This window comes from Cervus elaphus, chromosome 13 (genome assembly GCF_910594005.1).
Source record: "Cervus elaphus chromosome 13, mCerEla1.1, whole genome shotgun sequence".
Classification (NCBI taxonomy): Eukaryota; Metazoa; Chordata; class Mammalia; order Artiodactyla; family Cervidae; genus Cervus; species Cervus elaphus.
The window spans coordinates 10,551,763-10,567,000 of NC_057827.1; the positions used below are offsets into that span (position 1 = coordinate 10,551,763).

A 15,238-nucleotide genomic window follows, 5' to 3' on the forward strand; every position below is an offset into this window, starting at 1 on the left:
GATAGGATGACTGTAGGGCCAGGCCCTGCTGTTCTCGCTGCATCTTGGGCAAGATACCTCCTCAGCCAGTGCTCTGGTTAGCTTCCACCTGTGGGTATTTATGGGCAGAAAGAAGGGCCCAGACGGAGCCCCTTGTACCTGCAGAACCAGAGCTACACCAGATTTCGAGCATCTTTGCCGTTTCATTTGTCCACAGCCACACACTGGGGAGATCCTAGGGAGCTTTAAAGAATGTAACTTTTTTTAAGTTTGTGCCACACAGCATGTGGGATCTTCATTCCCTGACCAGGAATTGAACCCTAGCCCCCTGCATTGGGAGTGTGGAGTCTTAGCCACTGGACCCCCAGTGTCTTAGCAGCTCAGTCGTGTCCAACTCATTGTTACCCCATGGACTGTAGCCCTCCAGGCTCCTCTGTCCATGGGATTCTCCAGGCAAGGATACTGGAGTGGGTTGCCATTCCCTTCTCTGGGGGATCTTCCCAACCAGGGATCGAACCTGGGTCTCCTGCACTGCAGGCATATTCTTGACCATCTGAACCACCAGGGAAATCCCAAAATATAACTTTTAGAAATGACTATTTTGTTGTGTTCTCATGTAAGTGATATATGGTCATTCAAGCATCTAAAACTAGTTCCTGCCCAAGTAGAGTAAATTAGGAAGTCACTATAGTGTGATGATATTGACAAATAATTGTCTCTGATAGATGACTTGGTAAGCATCTTCTTCTGCAACTTTCAGCATGGGATGGAGTCTTTCCAGCACCTAAGTGTTATGTGTGAAATAGTTTAGCTATGAAAAGAGGGTCTTATGTGGGGTTACTGGGCCTACCAGTTGGAAATGTGGTTAATCTTGGCAAACAAAAACACTGCTAGTTATTATTTTTCATTATAATCCATGACAATTAAAGTAATAACTTTGTTATCGGCAAGATGAGTAATCAAAATTAATTGACATGTTTTCTTCTCCCGTTCTTGGAGGTACTGCACACACCTGACTTTGTCTTTTTAAAAATTTTTTTAGGACAGATTTCTGCGTACACAAAGATGAACCTTGTGACACCGTTGGTAAGTTTAGAGTTAAAATAATAACTCGATACTTTCTGATAATGTGGAGGCGTGATAACCCTTCCGGTCTGAAAGCGCCATCCTTAAAGAAGCTCTGCCTTTTCTGTTACCTCTTTTTTTGGTAAATTTGATTTATTTACTTTGATGTTTGGTTACTCATTGATTTTATTTTACTTTTCTTCTTTCCTAAAAAGTTTTGCAATTTCTTATGACAGAAGTCATCTAGACAAAGTGTTAATAAGGAAGATATGAGAAGTGCAGCCCAGGGGAGGAGCCCCCAGGCTGCCCGGAGGTGACTAGTTGGGTTGCATTTGGCTGAGCCTCTTATCACCAGTGAGGAGGGGAACCTCACTGAATTACATGATTGTCATGAGACAAAAGGTTCAGCAAGTGTCCTAAGAGGTGAGATGTGACTGCAGGGTTGTGGGACTGGTGTGTTCCCCCAGCCTTGGCACCAGGCCCATTGCTTTCTGGTTGAACACTAGCGATGCTGACATGTAACGCAGGAAAACACGGTTTCCCTCTCCCTCACCCTTCAGCCTGTACCACCTTCCCCACTTTCCCCTTCACTTGCTGTTTTCTTTCTCTCCTGTCCCCAGTTATGTCTGGCTTGCTCTAGATCTCTCATAGATTTCGAATTGGAACTGGTCTTTGAGTGCAGAAATAGAGTACTTGGTTAAGGGGAAGAACCAAGAGGGTTGCCAGTTTTGTCAGCTGTAGCACAAACTTCTATTCACTAGGAGGTTGAAATATTGCACCATCAGAAGCACAGTTTGGAACTGAATTATAGGAAAAGTGAAGGAAAATGGTGTAGAATTGAATATATGTATATTTTTGTGGAATTCAAATGTTACAAACCTGTGCTTCCCATTGAGTCCCGGCAGCAGGTAATCCTGAGTCTTTGCTCTGGCTCTGCCACATACAAGCTGTATGACCTTCAGTGACATGAAGTCGCTCAGTTGTGTCCGACTCTGTGACGCCATGAAATGTAGACTGCCAGGTTCCTCTCTCCCTGGGATTTTCCAGGCAAGAATACTGGAGTGGGTTGCCATTTCCATTTCCAGCGGATCTTCCCAACCCAGGGATTGAACCCAGGTCTCCTGCATTGCAGGTGGATTCTTTACCGGCTGAGCCACAAGGGAAGCCCTTAGTAAATCTCCATAATCCATAAAATGGTCACTTTGGACAAGGTCTCTTATAAGGTCTTTCCAAATCTTGTAGAATGGTAGCTAGCATTTATGTCACATTTTAGAATTTAAAAATGAATTTTTGTACTACCAATTTTCTATAAAGTCTGAGAACTAAGTGTTAAAAACCAACTAACCAACCCATGCTTTTTTGTTTGGGAGTTGTCTCCGTAATGGAATTACTAGACAAATGCAACCTGAAGTAGGCTTCAGCAGAGGGTTAGCTGATGCCCGTCTGAGTCTGATTGGGACTGTAGAGGACTGGGGTATGTCCAACTCTGGCAGTCCACTGGCAGGACTGCCAAAGCATATGCTATCTGGAGGACTGTCTACTCCTTCCCAGTGTTCACATGTCAGCTCTGACAGCTTTAACCCATGTGTTGTGTCCTTTAGCAGGGCTAGAGAGGCTGGGTCACCACTGCTAATTGAATGAAGGAATAAAATTGAATGCAGATGAATGGACACCAATATTTTTGAGTGGTGTGCATCTGATGAAATGGTTTTCTTTCATGTCATTTAGAGCCGGCTTTAATTTTTTTTTTAATATATCACTTTCATATCTGCATAGCAGCTTTCTCTCTCATGCATCCTTCCCTCATCTACACCACATCCCTGTGTGACCTATATTCATCTGCTAGGGCAGTTATAGCAAAATATCACAAACTGGGAGGCTTAAATACAAACAGTTATTGTCTCAGTTCTGGAGGCTGGAAGTTCAGAATCAGAACATCCTCAGGGTTGATCTCTCCTGGAGCCTCTCTGCTTGGCTGGCAGATGGCTGTCTTCTGCTTGTGTCCTCACGTGTCTTCTTTCTGTGTATGCCTGTGCCCCAACCTCCTCTTTTTATAAGGACACCACTTATATTCAATCAGAGCCCCACTCTGATGACCTTATTTAAACTTAATTACCTCTTCAAAATCCCTGTCCCCAAATATCTCCACCCTGCGGGTTGTGGTTTCAAGTTACGGTTTTTGGGAGGACACAGTGCAACCCGTAATGTTACTCATTTGACACCTAACCACATACTGTCAGTTTCTTTAAAAACAGTCACAAAACCCACATGGTGTTTATTAGTACACATTTATCCTAATAAGTCACAATTTACTTGTATCAAGTCAGCCAGTAAGAATAATGGGTGCATTTGATGAAAATAATAATTTGAACACTGGGCTTATGGAAGTCTTACAGCAGTCTCATCCAGTTTACTTCTGTATTTTTTTACCTTCATATTTTGAAATAATCATAGAAGTTCTTTAAGTTGTCAAAATAATACAGAAAAGTCTCTTATCAATCATTCGGCTTCTTATAGTGACATGTTATATAACAATAGTGGATTTCCAAAACCAGGGAACTGATTGGCACAATGCAGTGAACTAGACTACAGATCTTATTCAGGTTTCACTGATTTTTGCATTCATTCATTTTTGGGTTTGTTTTTACTTGTTGTTCTATGACATTTTATCATGTGTAAATTCATCCATCCACCTCAACAATCAAGAGCAAAACTGTTTTGTCCCTTGCAAGCAGTTCCCTCAGGCTGGCCCTGAATCACCCTTTCCTTCCCTGTCTTTCCCTAATCCTGGCTACTACTTATCTGTAATCTATCACTGTGATTTTGTCATGCCAGCATCCCACAGAATGGAAAAAATAATCTGAATCACATAGATATGCGGTTGCCAATGCCAGGAGATTTTGAGCAGCTGCCTCAAAATCCAGCTGTAGCAGGAGGGGCTGTCCTGGGTCCTTTAGAAAATGAAATAAGTCTTGTACCTTGAGAAACTGGGGAAGCTTGGGGTTTATCACCATTATATTTGGTGTGTAGTAGTGTTTTTGTCTGCTTTGTTGTTTTATTTAGGATATAACTTACAGGTAGTAAAGAGTACAAATCTTGATGGATTTAAAACACTGATGCTATACTTGTTCTCTAGTTTATCTCTTATTTATTGAAATAATTTTAAAGGAGTGTTTCGAGTTCAGTTTTAATCCATTTTTTAAAATTGTGGTGAAACATACATATAATGTAAAATTTACCATCCTAACCATTTTTTTGTGGATAGTTCAGGGCATTAAGCACGCCCGCGTTGTTGTGTAGTCACACCTCTGTGCTCTCAGAGCACTACTGATAATAAGATATGGATTGCTCTCAGGCCCCAGAAGGTTCCCTCATGCTTGCTTCAAGTCCTCCAGAGGTCTGCCTCCCAAAGGTAACCTACTGTTATAAATGTTTAAATCCCTGTTTTTTAACAGTTTAATTTAAAAATAGTTTAAACTTTGAAGTTAAATTTGAATGATTCATTTGAAGAATCTCTGAGTTACTGAGTGGAGTTCGGGGTTCCATGAATAATACCTCCCTCTACACTGCCCAGTCTACATTAGCTCAGCTCCCCAGACAGGATTCCTGACTATGGAAATAAGCAAAAAGGGCGTCTATCGGAAGTGGGACTGACCCTGAGGCTAGAGGACCAGCTTGGAACACAGCTAGCATCTGAGGGGGCCCCGCAGGGCGAGGCCTGGGCAGAGGTTGGTGACCGGGCTGTGGGGAATGGCCCCCTCTGCCGCCTCAGCCACTGTGTCACTGCTTCTGAGGCCTGCCTGCGATCGCGTGACTGCCTCTCTCTATCCTGACCTGGGTTGGGGCGAGGGGGCCTCGGGCCCTTCTGGCTTCCACAGGGGACACACAGGCATGTCCACAACAAGCACGTGTACTGGGGGTCTACCGAGAGGGTGCTCTACCAAGGAAGGGTGGTGTGACAGTGTCTACTGCACGTCTGAGCTTTTAGTAAGACTGAAGCCCGAGACACTGACATGCCATTTGTGCACATTGCAGGGTTCCTACTTCACAGGTGAGGGGGCTTCCCTGACCCCGATTCTAAGGCAACCCTGACTCCTGCAGGGGTGAGGCCACACAGCGGCTCCACATGGGCCAGGAGCTTGACTGAGCAGACAATCATGCCAGGTAGACCCTCCCACCCTGTTAGGCTCCTATGGAAGGGAAGGGAAGATACCTAAGGGTCCCACTCGCCTCCAGCTTGGGGGAAGACACACACAAGGAGAACTGAAGACAACCCTTGAGGCAGGAGGATCTGGGAAAGCAGGCTTCTTCTCTTAACAGAAGCAGCTGCCACCTCACTGTGGTCCCTATTGGGCATATTTCAGACTTGACTTTGTAGGGTGTGGCCTTTCCTCTGTTGAGTTGCTCCATCCTCCAAGATCTGCTTGCCCGCCACCATCCTGATGCTGAGGCCTCCTAGGTGAGAAGAGGGTGCTGGAAGTGCAGGGTCGTGGAGGCGGGAGAGCTTTGAAGGCCGTGCTGATCCTTCGCTGTCCTCCTCCCAGACCCCCAGGCCTCTCTGTGGTCCAGGCATGACCAGCCACATCTCTCCATGGCCTGGCTGACCAGACACACTTTTTTTTTTTCAATTTATCTACTTTTAATTGGAGGATAGTTGCTTTACAATAATGTGTGGGTTTTTGCCATACAACAGTATGAAGCAGCCATAGGTATAAATATGTCCACTCCCTCTTGAATCTCCCTCCCACCTCCCAATCCATCCCGCCACTCTAAGTTGTCAAAGAGCACCAGTTTGAGCTCATTGTATCATGTAGAAAATTCTGTCTGGCTATCTATTTTTCATATGGTAATATATATGTTTCCATGGTACTCTTTCAATTCATCCCACACTCTCCTTTGCCTACTGTGTCCACAAGTCTGTTCTGTAATTATGCATCTCCATTGCTGCCCTGCAAATAGGTTCATCAGTACCATCTTTCTAGAGTCCAGGTATATGCATTAATATATGATATTTGTTTTTCTCTTTCTGACTTATTTCGTTCTGAATCATAAGCTCAAGATTTATCCAATTCATTAGAACTGACTCAAATGTGTTCCTTTCTATAGCTGAGTAATATTCCATTGTACATATTTACCAAAACTTCTTCATCCACTCATCTGTCAATGGACATCTAGGTTGCTTTCATGTCCTAGCTACTGTAAATACCTCTACAGTGAACATTAGGGTATACATGTGTCTTCTTCCATTATGATTTTCTCAGGGTATGTGCCCAGTAGTGGGATTGTTGGGTCATATGATAGTTTAATTCCTAGATGTTTAAGGATTCTCCATACTGTTCTTCATATTGGCTGTATCAATTTATATTCCCACCAACAGCATGAGAAGATTTTCTCCACTCCCTTCCAGCATTTATTGTTTGTAGACTTTTTGATGATGGCCATTCTGACTGGTGTGAGGTTACATCTCACTGTAGTTTGGATTTGCATTTCTCTAATAATGAGTGATGTTGAGCATCTTTTCATGTGTTTGTTAGTCATCTGTATGTATTCTTTGGAGAAATGTCTGTTTAGGTCTTTGGCCCACTTTTTGATTGGGCTGTTTATATTTCTGGTATTGAGTTGCATAAGCTGCTTGTGTATTTTGTAAATTAATCCTTTGTCAGTTATTTCATTTGCTATTATTTTCCACCATTCTGAGGGTTGTCTTTGCACCTTGTTTATAGTTTCCTTTAAGAATTTTCCACAGTTTATTGTGATACACACAGGCAAAGGCTTTGGCATAATCAATAAAGCAGAAATAGATGCTTTTCTGAAATTCTCTTGCGTTTTCTATAATTCAGCAGATGTTGGCAATTTGATCTCTGGTTCCTCTGCCTTTTCTAAATTCAACTTGCACATCTGGAAGTTCTTGGTTCATGTACTGTTGAAGCCTAGATTGGAGAATTTTGAGCATTGCTTTGCTAGTGTGTGAGATGAGTACAATTGTGTGGTAGTTCGAACATTCTTTGGCATTGCCATTCTTTGGGATGGGAATGAAAAACTGATCTTTTCCAGTCCTGTGGCCACTGCTGAGTTTTCCAAATTTGCTGGCCTATTGAGTGCAGCACTTTTCACAGCAGCATCTTTTAGGATTTGAATTAGCTTAGCTGGAATTCCATCACCTCCACTAGCTTTGTTCGTAGTGATGTTTCCTTAGGTCCACTTCACTCCAGCATGTCTGGCCCTAGGTGAGTGATCAAACCATCGTGGTTATCTGGGTCATGAAGATTTTTTTTTTTTTTATAGTTCTGTGTATTCTTGCCACTTCTTAATATCTTCTGCTTCTGTTAGGTCCATACCATTTTTGTCTTTTATTGTGCCCATCTTTGCATGAAATGTTCCCTTGGTATCTCTGATTTTCTTGAAGAGGTCTCTAGTCTTTCCCATTCTATTATTTTCCTCTGTTCTTTGCACTGATCACCTAGGAAGGCTTTCTTATCTCTCCTTGCTATTCTTTGGAACTCTGCATTCAGATGGATGTATCTTTCCTTTTTTCCTTTGCTTTTCACTTCTCTCCTCTTCTCAGGTATTTGTAAGGCCTCCCCAGGCAACCATTTTGCCTTTTTGCATTTCTGCTTCTTAGGGATGGTTTTGATCACCACCTCCTGTGCAATGTTACAAACCACTGTCCATAGTTCTTTAGGCAGTGTATCTATCACATGTAATCCCTTGAATCTATTTGTTACTTCCACGGTATAATCATAAGGGATTTGATTTAGGTCGTTCCTGAATAGTCTAGTGGTTTTCCCTACTTTCTTCAATTTAAGTCTGAATTTTGAAATAAGGAGTTCATAATCTGAGCCACAGTCAGCTCCTGGTCTTATATTTTCTAACTGCATAGAGATTATCCATCTTACGCTGCAAATAATAGAATCAGTCTGATTTTGGTATTGACCATCTGGTGGTGTCCATGTATATAGTTGTCCCTTGTGTTGTTGGAAGAAGATGATGGGAATACCAGACCACCTTACCTGCCTCCTGAGAAATCTGTGTGCAGGTCAAGAAGCAGCAGATAGATCTGGACATGGAACAACAGACTGGTTCCAAATCGGGAAAGGAGTACGTCAAGGCTGTATATTGTCACCTTTTGCTTAGAATTCCAAATTCCATGGACTGTACAGTCTAATGGGTCACAAAGAGTTGGACACAACTGAGTGACTTTCTTTGTTGGGGTCCTTTAATGGACCAGAACCTTGTGCTGCGGAGTCGACGATAAGAAAGTGAAAGAGAGAAAGAGAGAGAGAGAAAGAGAGAGAGAGAAACAAAAAAGACCCGGGGACCTAAGCTCTGATGGAGCAAAGGTGCTTTAATGATTTTTCTATGAGTATATATAGGCTGCAGTACAAGAAACTTCTTTCGGGAATGATAGAGATCAGAAAACCAAATGTACAGCAACTGTTACCGCAAGGTCAGGAGACAATCCATATCTCAAGAAAGGGGAAGGAGATTAAGCTGTTTTGTCCTAAGGAGAATGTTTACTAAAGGAGACTCATGCTTGCCTCACCCAATGACCTCAGTCCCTGGGAGCAGCGTGCTGTTCCGCTTGAAGAGGGACAAAGGACTCATGAGAGACAGCATGTAGGAATCCTCCCGTCAAACATTCCCTGACATTTCATCTTTGGACTTCCCTGATAGCTCAATAGGTAAAGAATCCACCTGCAATCCAGAAGACCCTGGCTCGATTCCTGAGTCAAGAAGATCTGCTGGAGAAGGGATAGGCTACCCACTCCAGTATTCTTGGGCTTCCTTGTGGCTCAGCTGATAAAGAATCCACCTGCAGTGTGAGAGACCTGAGTTTGATCCCTGGGTTGGGAAGATCCCCTGGAGAAGGAAAAGGCTGCCCACTCCAGTATTCTGGACTGGAGAATTCCATGGACTATATTCCATGGGGTCGCAGAGTCAGCTTCACTCACTTTGCTTATTTAACTTATATGCAGAGTACATCATACAAAGTGCCGTGTTGGATGAGGCACAAGATGGAATCAAGATTGCAATGAGAAATATCAATAATCTCAGATATGCAGATGATACCACCCTTATGGCTGAAAGGGAAGAGGAACTAAAGAGCCTCTTGATGAAAGTCAAAGAGGAGAATAAAAAAGTTGGCTTAAAACTCAGCATTCAAAAAACAAAGATCATAGCATCCAGTCCCATCACTTCATGATAAGTAGATGAGGAAACAATGGAAACAGTGACAGACTTTCTTTTCTTGGACTCCAAAATCACTGCAGATGGTGACTGCAGCCATGAAATTAAAAGAAGCACCTTGGAAGAAAAGCTATGACCAACCTAGACAGCATATTAAAAAGCAGAGGTATTACTTGGCCGACAAAGGTCCAACTAGTCAAAGCTATGGTTTTTCCAGTAGTCATGTATGCTTGTGAGAGTTGAACCATGAAGAAGGCTGAGTGTCAAAGAATTGATGTTTTTGAACTGTGGTGCTGGAGAGGATTCTTGAGAATCCCTTGGACTGCAAAGAGATCCAGCCAGTCTATCCTAAAGGAAATCAGTCCTAAATATTCATTGAAAGGACTGATGCTGAAGCTGAGACTCCAATACTTTGGCCATCTGAAAGAATTGACTCATTGGAAAAAACCCTGATGCTGGGAAAGATTGAAGGTAGGAGGAGAAGGGGACGACAGGGGATGAGATGGTTGGATGGCATCACCGACTCGATGGACATGAGTTTGAGTAGGCTCCAGGAGATGGTGATGGACAGGGAAGCCTGGCGTGCTGCAGTCCATGGGGTCATAAAGAGTCGGGCATGACTGAGCAACTGAACTGAACTGATAGTTTCCTTTGCTGTGCAAAAGCTTTTAAGTTTAACTAGGTCCCACTTTTTAATTTTGTTTTTATTATTTTATCTGTACCCTAGATTGTGGGTCACAGGATCTTGCTGTGATTTATGTCAAACAGTGTCCTGCATATGTTTTCCTCTAAGATTTTGATGGTCTCTGGTCTTCCATTTAGGTTTTTAATCCTTTTTGAGTTTATCTTTGTGTATGGTATTAGAAAGTGTTCTAATTTCATTCTTTTACACACAGCTGTCACGTTTTCCCAGCACCACTTATTGAAGAGACTGTCTTTTCTCCATTGTATATTCTTGCCTCCTTTGTCAAAGATGAGGTACCTGTAGGTGCACGGGTTTATCTCTGGCCTTTCTATCTTGTTCCATTTGTCTATATTTCTGTTTTTGTGCAAGTACCATACTGTCTTGTTGACTGTAGCTTTGTAGTATAGTGTGAAATCAGGAAGGTTGATTTTTCCAACTCTGTTCTTTTTTCTCAAGATTGTTTGCATATTCGGGGTCTTTTGTGTTTTCATAAAAATTGTGAATTTTTTTTTGTTCTAGATCTGTGAAAAATGCCATTGGTAATTTGATAGGGATTGCTTAGAATATGTAGATTGCTCTGAGTAGTATGGTCATTTTCACAATATTGTTTCTTTCAGTCCAAGAACATGATGTATCTCTCCATCTGTTTATGTCAGCTTTGATTTCTTTCATCAGTGTCTTTTAGTTTTCTGTATACAGCCCTTTTGTCTCCCTAGGTAATTTTATTCATAGATTTTTTTTTCTTTTTGTTGCAGTGGTATATGGGATTGATTCCTTAATTTTCTTTCTGATTTTTCATTGTTAATGTATAGGAATGCAAGTGATTTCTGTGTATTGATTTTGTATCCTGTGACTTTACTAAATTCACTGATTGTCAGTGTGTCTGTTTAGTTGCCCAGTCATGTCCAACTCCTTGCTATCCCATGGACTATAGCCCACTGTGCCCATTTGTCCATGGAATTCTCCAAGCAAGGATATTGGAGTGGATAGCAGTTCTCTTTTCCAGGGGATCCTTTCCTCATAGAACTAGAAACAAGAAAAGAATATTACTTCTTGCTATTTTTATTCAACATTAATGTGAAGGTTCTATCCATGGCAATTCACTGATTAGCTCTAATAATTTTCTGATAGTATCCTTAGGGTTTTCTTTATATAGTATCATGTTATCTGCAAACAGTGAGAGTTTTACTTCTTCTTCTCCAGCCTGGATTCCTTTTATTTCTTTTCCTTCTCTGATTGCCATGACTAGGACTTCCAAAACTATGTTGAATTATAGTGATGAGAGTGGGCAATTTTGTCTTTTTCCTGATCTTAGAGGAAATACTTTCAGTTTTCCACCATTGAGAATAATGTTTGTTGTGAGTTTATTAAATATGGCCTTTATTATATCGTATTTATCTATGCCCATTCTGAAGAATTTTTATCATACATGGGTGCTGAATTTTGTCAAAAGCTTTTTCTGCATCTATTGTGATTATCATATGACTTTTATATTTAAATATGTTAATATGGTATATCACATTGATTGATTTGCAGATATTGAAGAATTCTTGCATCTCTTGGGCAAACCCAGCTTGATCATGGTGTACGGTTCTTTTAATGTGTTGTTGGATTCTGTTTGCTAGAATTTTATTGAGGATTTTTCCATCTATGTTCATCAGTGATATTGACCTGTAATTTTCTTTTTTTGTGATGTCTTTATCTGCTTTTGGTATCAGGGTGATGGTGACCTCATAGAATAAGTTTGAAAGTGTTCCTTCCCCTTAATTTTTTGGAAGAGTTTGAGAAGGATAGGCATTAGCTTGTCTCTAACCATTTGATAGAATTCACCTTGAAGCTATCTGCTCCAGGGCTTTTGTTTTTTTGGAGATTTTTGATCACAGTTTCAATTTCAGTGCTTATGATTGACTTGTTCATAATTTCTATTTCTTCCTGGTTCAGTCTTGGAAGGTTGAAGTTTTCTAAGAATCTGTCTATTTCTTCCAGGTTGTCTTTTTATTGGCATATAGTTGCTCATAATGGTCTGTTAGGATTCTTTGTATTTCTGCATTGTCTGTTGTAAACTCTCCTTTTTCATTTCTAATTTTGTTGATTTGAGTCTTCTCCCTTTTTTTCTTGATGAGTTTGGCTAATGATCTGTAACTTTATTTATCTTAAACAACCAGATTTTAGTTTTATTAATCTTTACTTTTGTCTCCTTCATTTCTTTTCTGTTTATTTCTGTTCTGATCTTTATGATTTCTATCCTCATACTAGCTTTGGGGGTTTTTTGGTTCTTTTTCCTTGTTGTTTTAGGGTAAAGTTAGGTTGTGTATTTGATGGTTTTTCTTGTGTCTTGAGATAGGATTGTATTGCTATAAATTTCCCTCTTAGAACTGCTTTTGTTCCATCCCATAGGTTTTGAGTCATTGTGTTTTCATTGTCATGTGTTTCTAGAAATTAAAAAAAAATTTTTTTTTACTGTGTTTGTTTTAATCAGCTTTAATGGCATAACAAACAGTTTGTGGGATCTCAGTTCCCCGGCCAGTGATGGGGCCTGAGCCTCTGGCGTGGGAGTGCTGAGTTCAGGGCACTAAATTGCCAGAAAACTCCTGACCCCAGGGAGTATTAATTTGTGATAACTCCTACAGAGGCTCCAGCTCTATCCAAGACACAGCTTCACCCAACTGCCCACAGCACTCAGTATAGGATGCTTCACCCAAACAACAAGCAAGATACACACACACCTAATCATCTGCAGACAGGCTTCCTACAGACACCCCTAAACATACCGCCTCACATAGCCCTGCCCACCAGAGGGAGAAAACTCACCTCCTCCGACCAGAATGTAGGCACAAGTCCCTCCCAGCATGAAGCCTAAACAAACCACTGGACCAAACTCACCCACCGAGGGTAGAGACCAGAAGAACTACAACCCTGTAGCCTGGAAAAGTGAAGTGAAGTCACTCAGTTGTGTCCGACTCTTTGTGACCCCATGGACTGTAGCCCAACAGGCTCCTCTGTCCATGGGATTTTCCAGGCAATAGTACTGGAGTGGGTCGCTATTTCCTTCTCCAAAGGGGACCTCAAACACGGAGTAAAAAAACAGAGAAATACTGGGCAAATGAAGAAACAAGGTAAAAACTCACGAGATCAAATAATGAGGAATAGGCAAACTACTTGAAAAAGAATTCAGAGTAATGGTAGTAAAGATTACCTAAAACCTCAAAAACAGAACAGAGAAAATGCAAGAGTCAGTTAACACACTTAACAAGGACCTAGAAGAAATAAAGAATAAACAGAGACAAACAACACAATTACTGAAATTAAAAATACCCTGGAAGGAATCAGTAGCAGAAAAACTGAGACAGAAGGATGGATACGTGAGATGAAAGAGAGAACAGTGGAAATAACTGCTGCAGAGCAGAATAAAGAAAAAAGAATTGAGGATAGTCCCAGAGACCTCTGGGATGGTATTAAATGTACCAACATTCAAATTATAGGGGTTCAAGAGAAGAAAAGTAAAAGAAAGGATCTGAGAAATTTTTTGAAGAGATTATAGTTGAAAATTTCCCTAACATGGGAAAGGAAATAGTCAAGTCCAAGAAGTGCAGAGAGCCCCATAAAGGATAAACCCAAGGAGAAACACACAAAGACACATATTAATCAAATGAACAGATTAAACACAAAGAAAAAATATTAAAAGCAGCAAGGGAAAGCAACAATTAGCATACAAAAGAGGCCGCATACAATTAACAGCTGATCCTTCAGCAGAAACTCTACATGCCAGAAGGGAATGGCAGGATATGCTTAAAGTACTGACAGGGAAAAATCTACAGCCAAGGATACTCTACTCAACAAGGATGTCATTCAAAATTGTTGGAGAAATCAAAAACTTTACAGACAAGCCAAAGTTAAGAGCATTTAGCACCACTGAATCAGCTTTACAGCAAATGTTAAAGGGACTTCTATAGGCTGGAAACACAAGAGAAGGAAAAGACCTACAAAAACAAACCAAAAACAAGAAAATGCCAATAGAAATATCAGTTCAGTTCACTCAGTCATGTCCGACTCTTCGCAATCCCGTGGACTGCAGTACACTAGGCTTTCCTGTCCATCACCAACTCTCAGAGCTTGCTCAAACTCATGTCCATCAAGTCAATGATACCATCCTACCATCTCATCCTCTGTCATCCCCTTCCCTTCCTGCCATCAATCTTTCCCAGCATCAGGGTCTTTTCCAATGAGTCACTTCTTTGCATCAGGTGGTCAAAGTATTGGAGTTTCAGCTTCAGCATCAGTCCTTCCAATGGACTGATTTCCTTTAGGATAGACTGGGTGAATCTCCTTGCAGTCCAAGGGACTCTCAAGTGTCTTCTCCAACACCTTGGTTCAAAAGCGTTAATTCTTCTGCACTGAGCTTTCTTTATAGTCCAGCTCTCGTATCCACGCATGACTACTGGAAAAACCGTAGCTTTGACTAGATGGACATTTGTCGACAAAGTAATGTCTCTGCTTTTTAATATGCTATCTAGCTTGGTCATAGCTTTTCTTCCAAGGAGCAAGCATCTTTTAATTTCATGGCTGCAGTCACCATCTGCAGTGATTTTGAAGCCCAAGAAAATAAAGTTTGTCACTGCCATCTATTTGCCAGGAAATGATGGGACCAGATGCCATGATCTTCGTTTTTTGAATGTTGAGTTTTAAGCCTTTTTCACTCTCCTCTTTGCCTTTCATCAAGAGGCTCTTTAGTTCTTCACTTTCTGCTTTAAGGGTGGTGTCATCTTCATATCTGAGGTTATTGATATTTCTCCCAGCAATCTTGATTCCAGCCTGTGCTTCATCCAGCCCAGCCTTTCACATGATGTACTCTGCATATAAGTTAAATAAACAGAGTGACAATATATAGCCTTGACTTACTCCGTTTCCTATTTGTAACCAGTCAGTTATTCCATGTCCGGTTCTAACTGTTGTTTCTTGGTCTGTATATAGGTTTCTGAGGAGGTAGTTAAGGTGGTCTGGTATTCCCATCTCTTTAAGAACTTTCCACAGTTTGTTGTGATCCACACAGTCAAAGGCTTTGGCATAGTCATTAAAAACAGAAATAGATGTTTGTCTGGAACTCTCTTGCTTTTTTGATGATCCAACGGATGTTGGCAATTTGATCTCAGGTTCCTCTTCTCTTTCTTAATCTAGCTTGAACACTTGCAAGTTCATGGTTCATGTACTGTTGAAGCCTGGCTTGGAGAATTTTGAATATTACTTTGCTGGCATGTGAGATGAGTGCAGTTGTGCAGTAGTTTGCACATTCTTTGGCATTGCCTTTCTTTGGGATTGGAATGA

General features: G+C 41.2%; 1 protein-coding gene across 2 annotated transcripts in view; it reads left to right on the top strand.

Moving 5' to 3' along the window:
- The window catches only part of ADAMTS17 (ADAM metallopeptidase with thrombospondin type 1 motif 17), a 393,159-nt gene that overhangs the window by 93,007 nt on the left and 284,914 nt on the right, over positions 1 to 15,238 (top strand). For both annotated transcript variants that reach the window (XM_043922552.1, XM_043922553.1), the window contains exon 7: positions 1,022 to 1,065. In XM_043922552.1, coding sequence (XP_043778487.1) covers positions 1,022 to 1,065 — 44 coding nt within the window. The remainder of the gene's footprint in view (positions 1 to 1,021; positions 1,066 to 15,238) is intronic.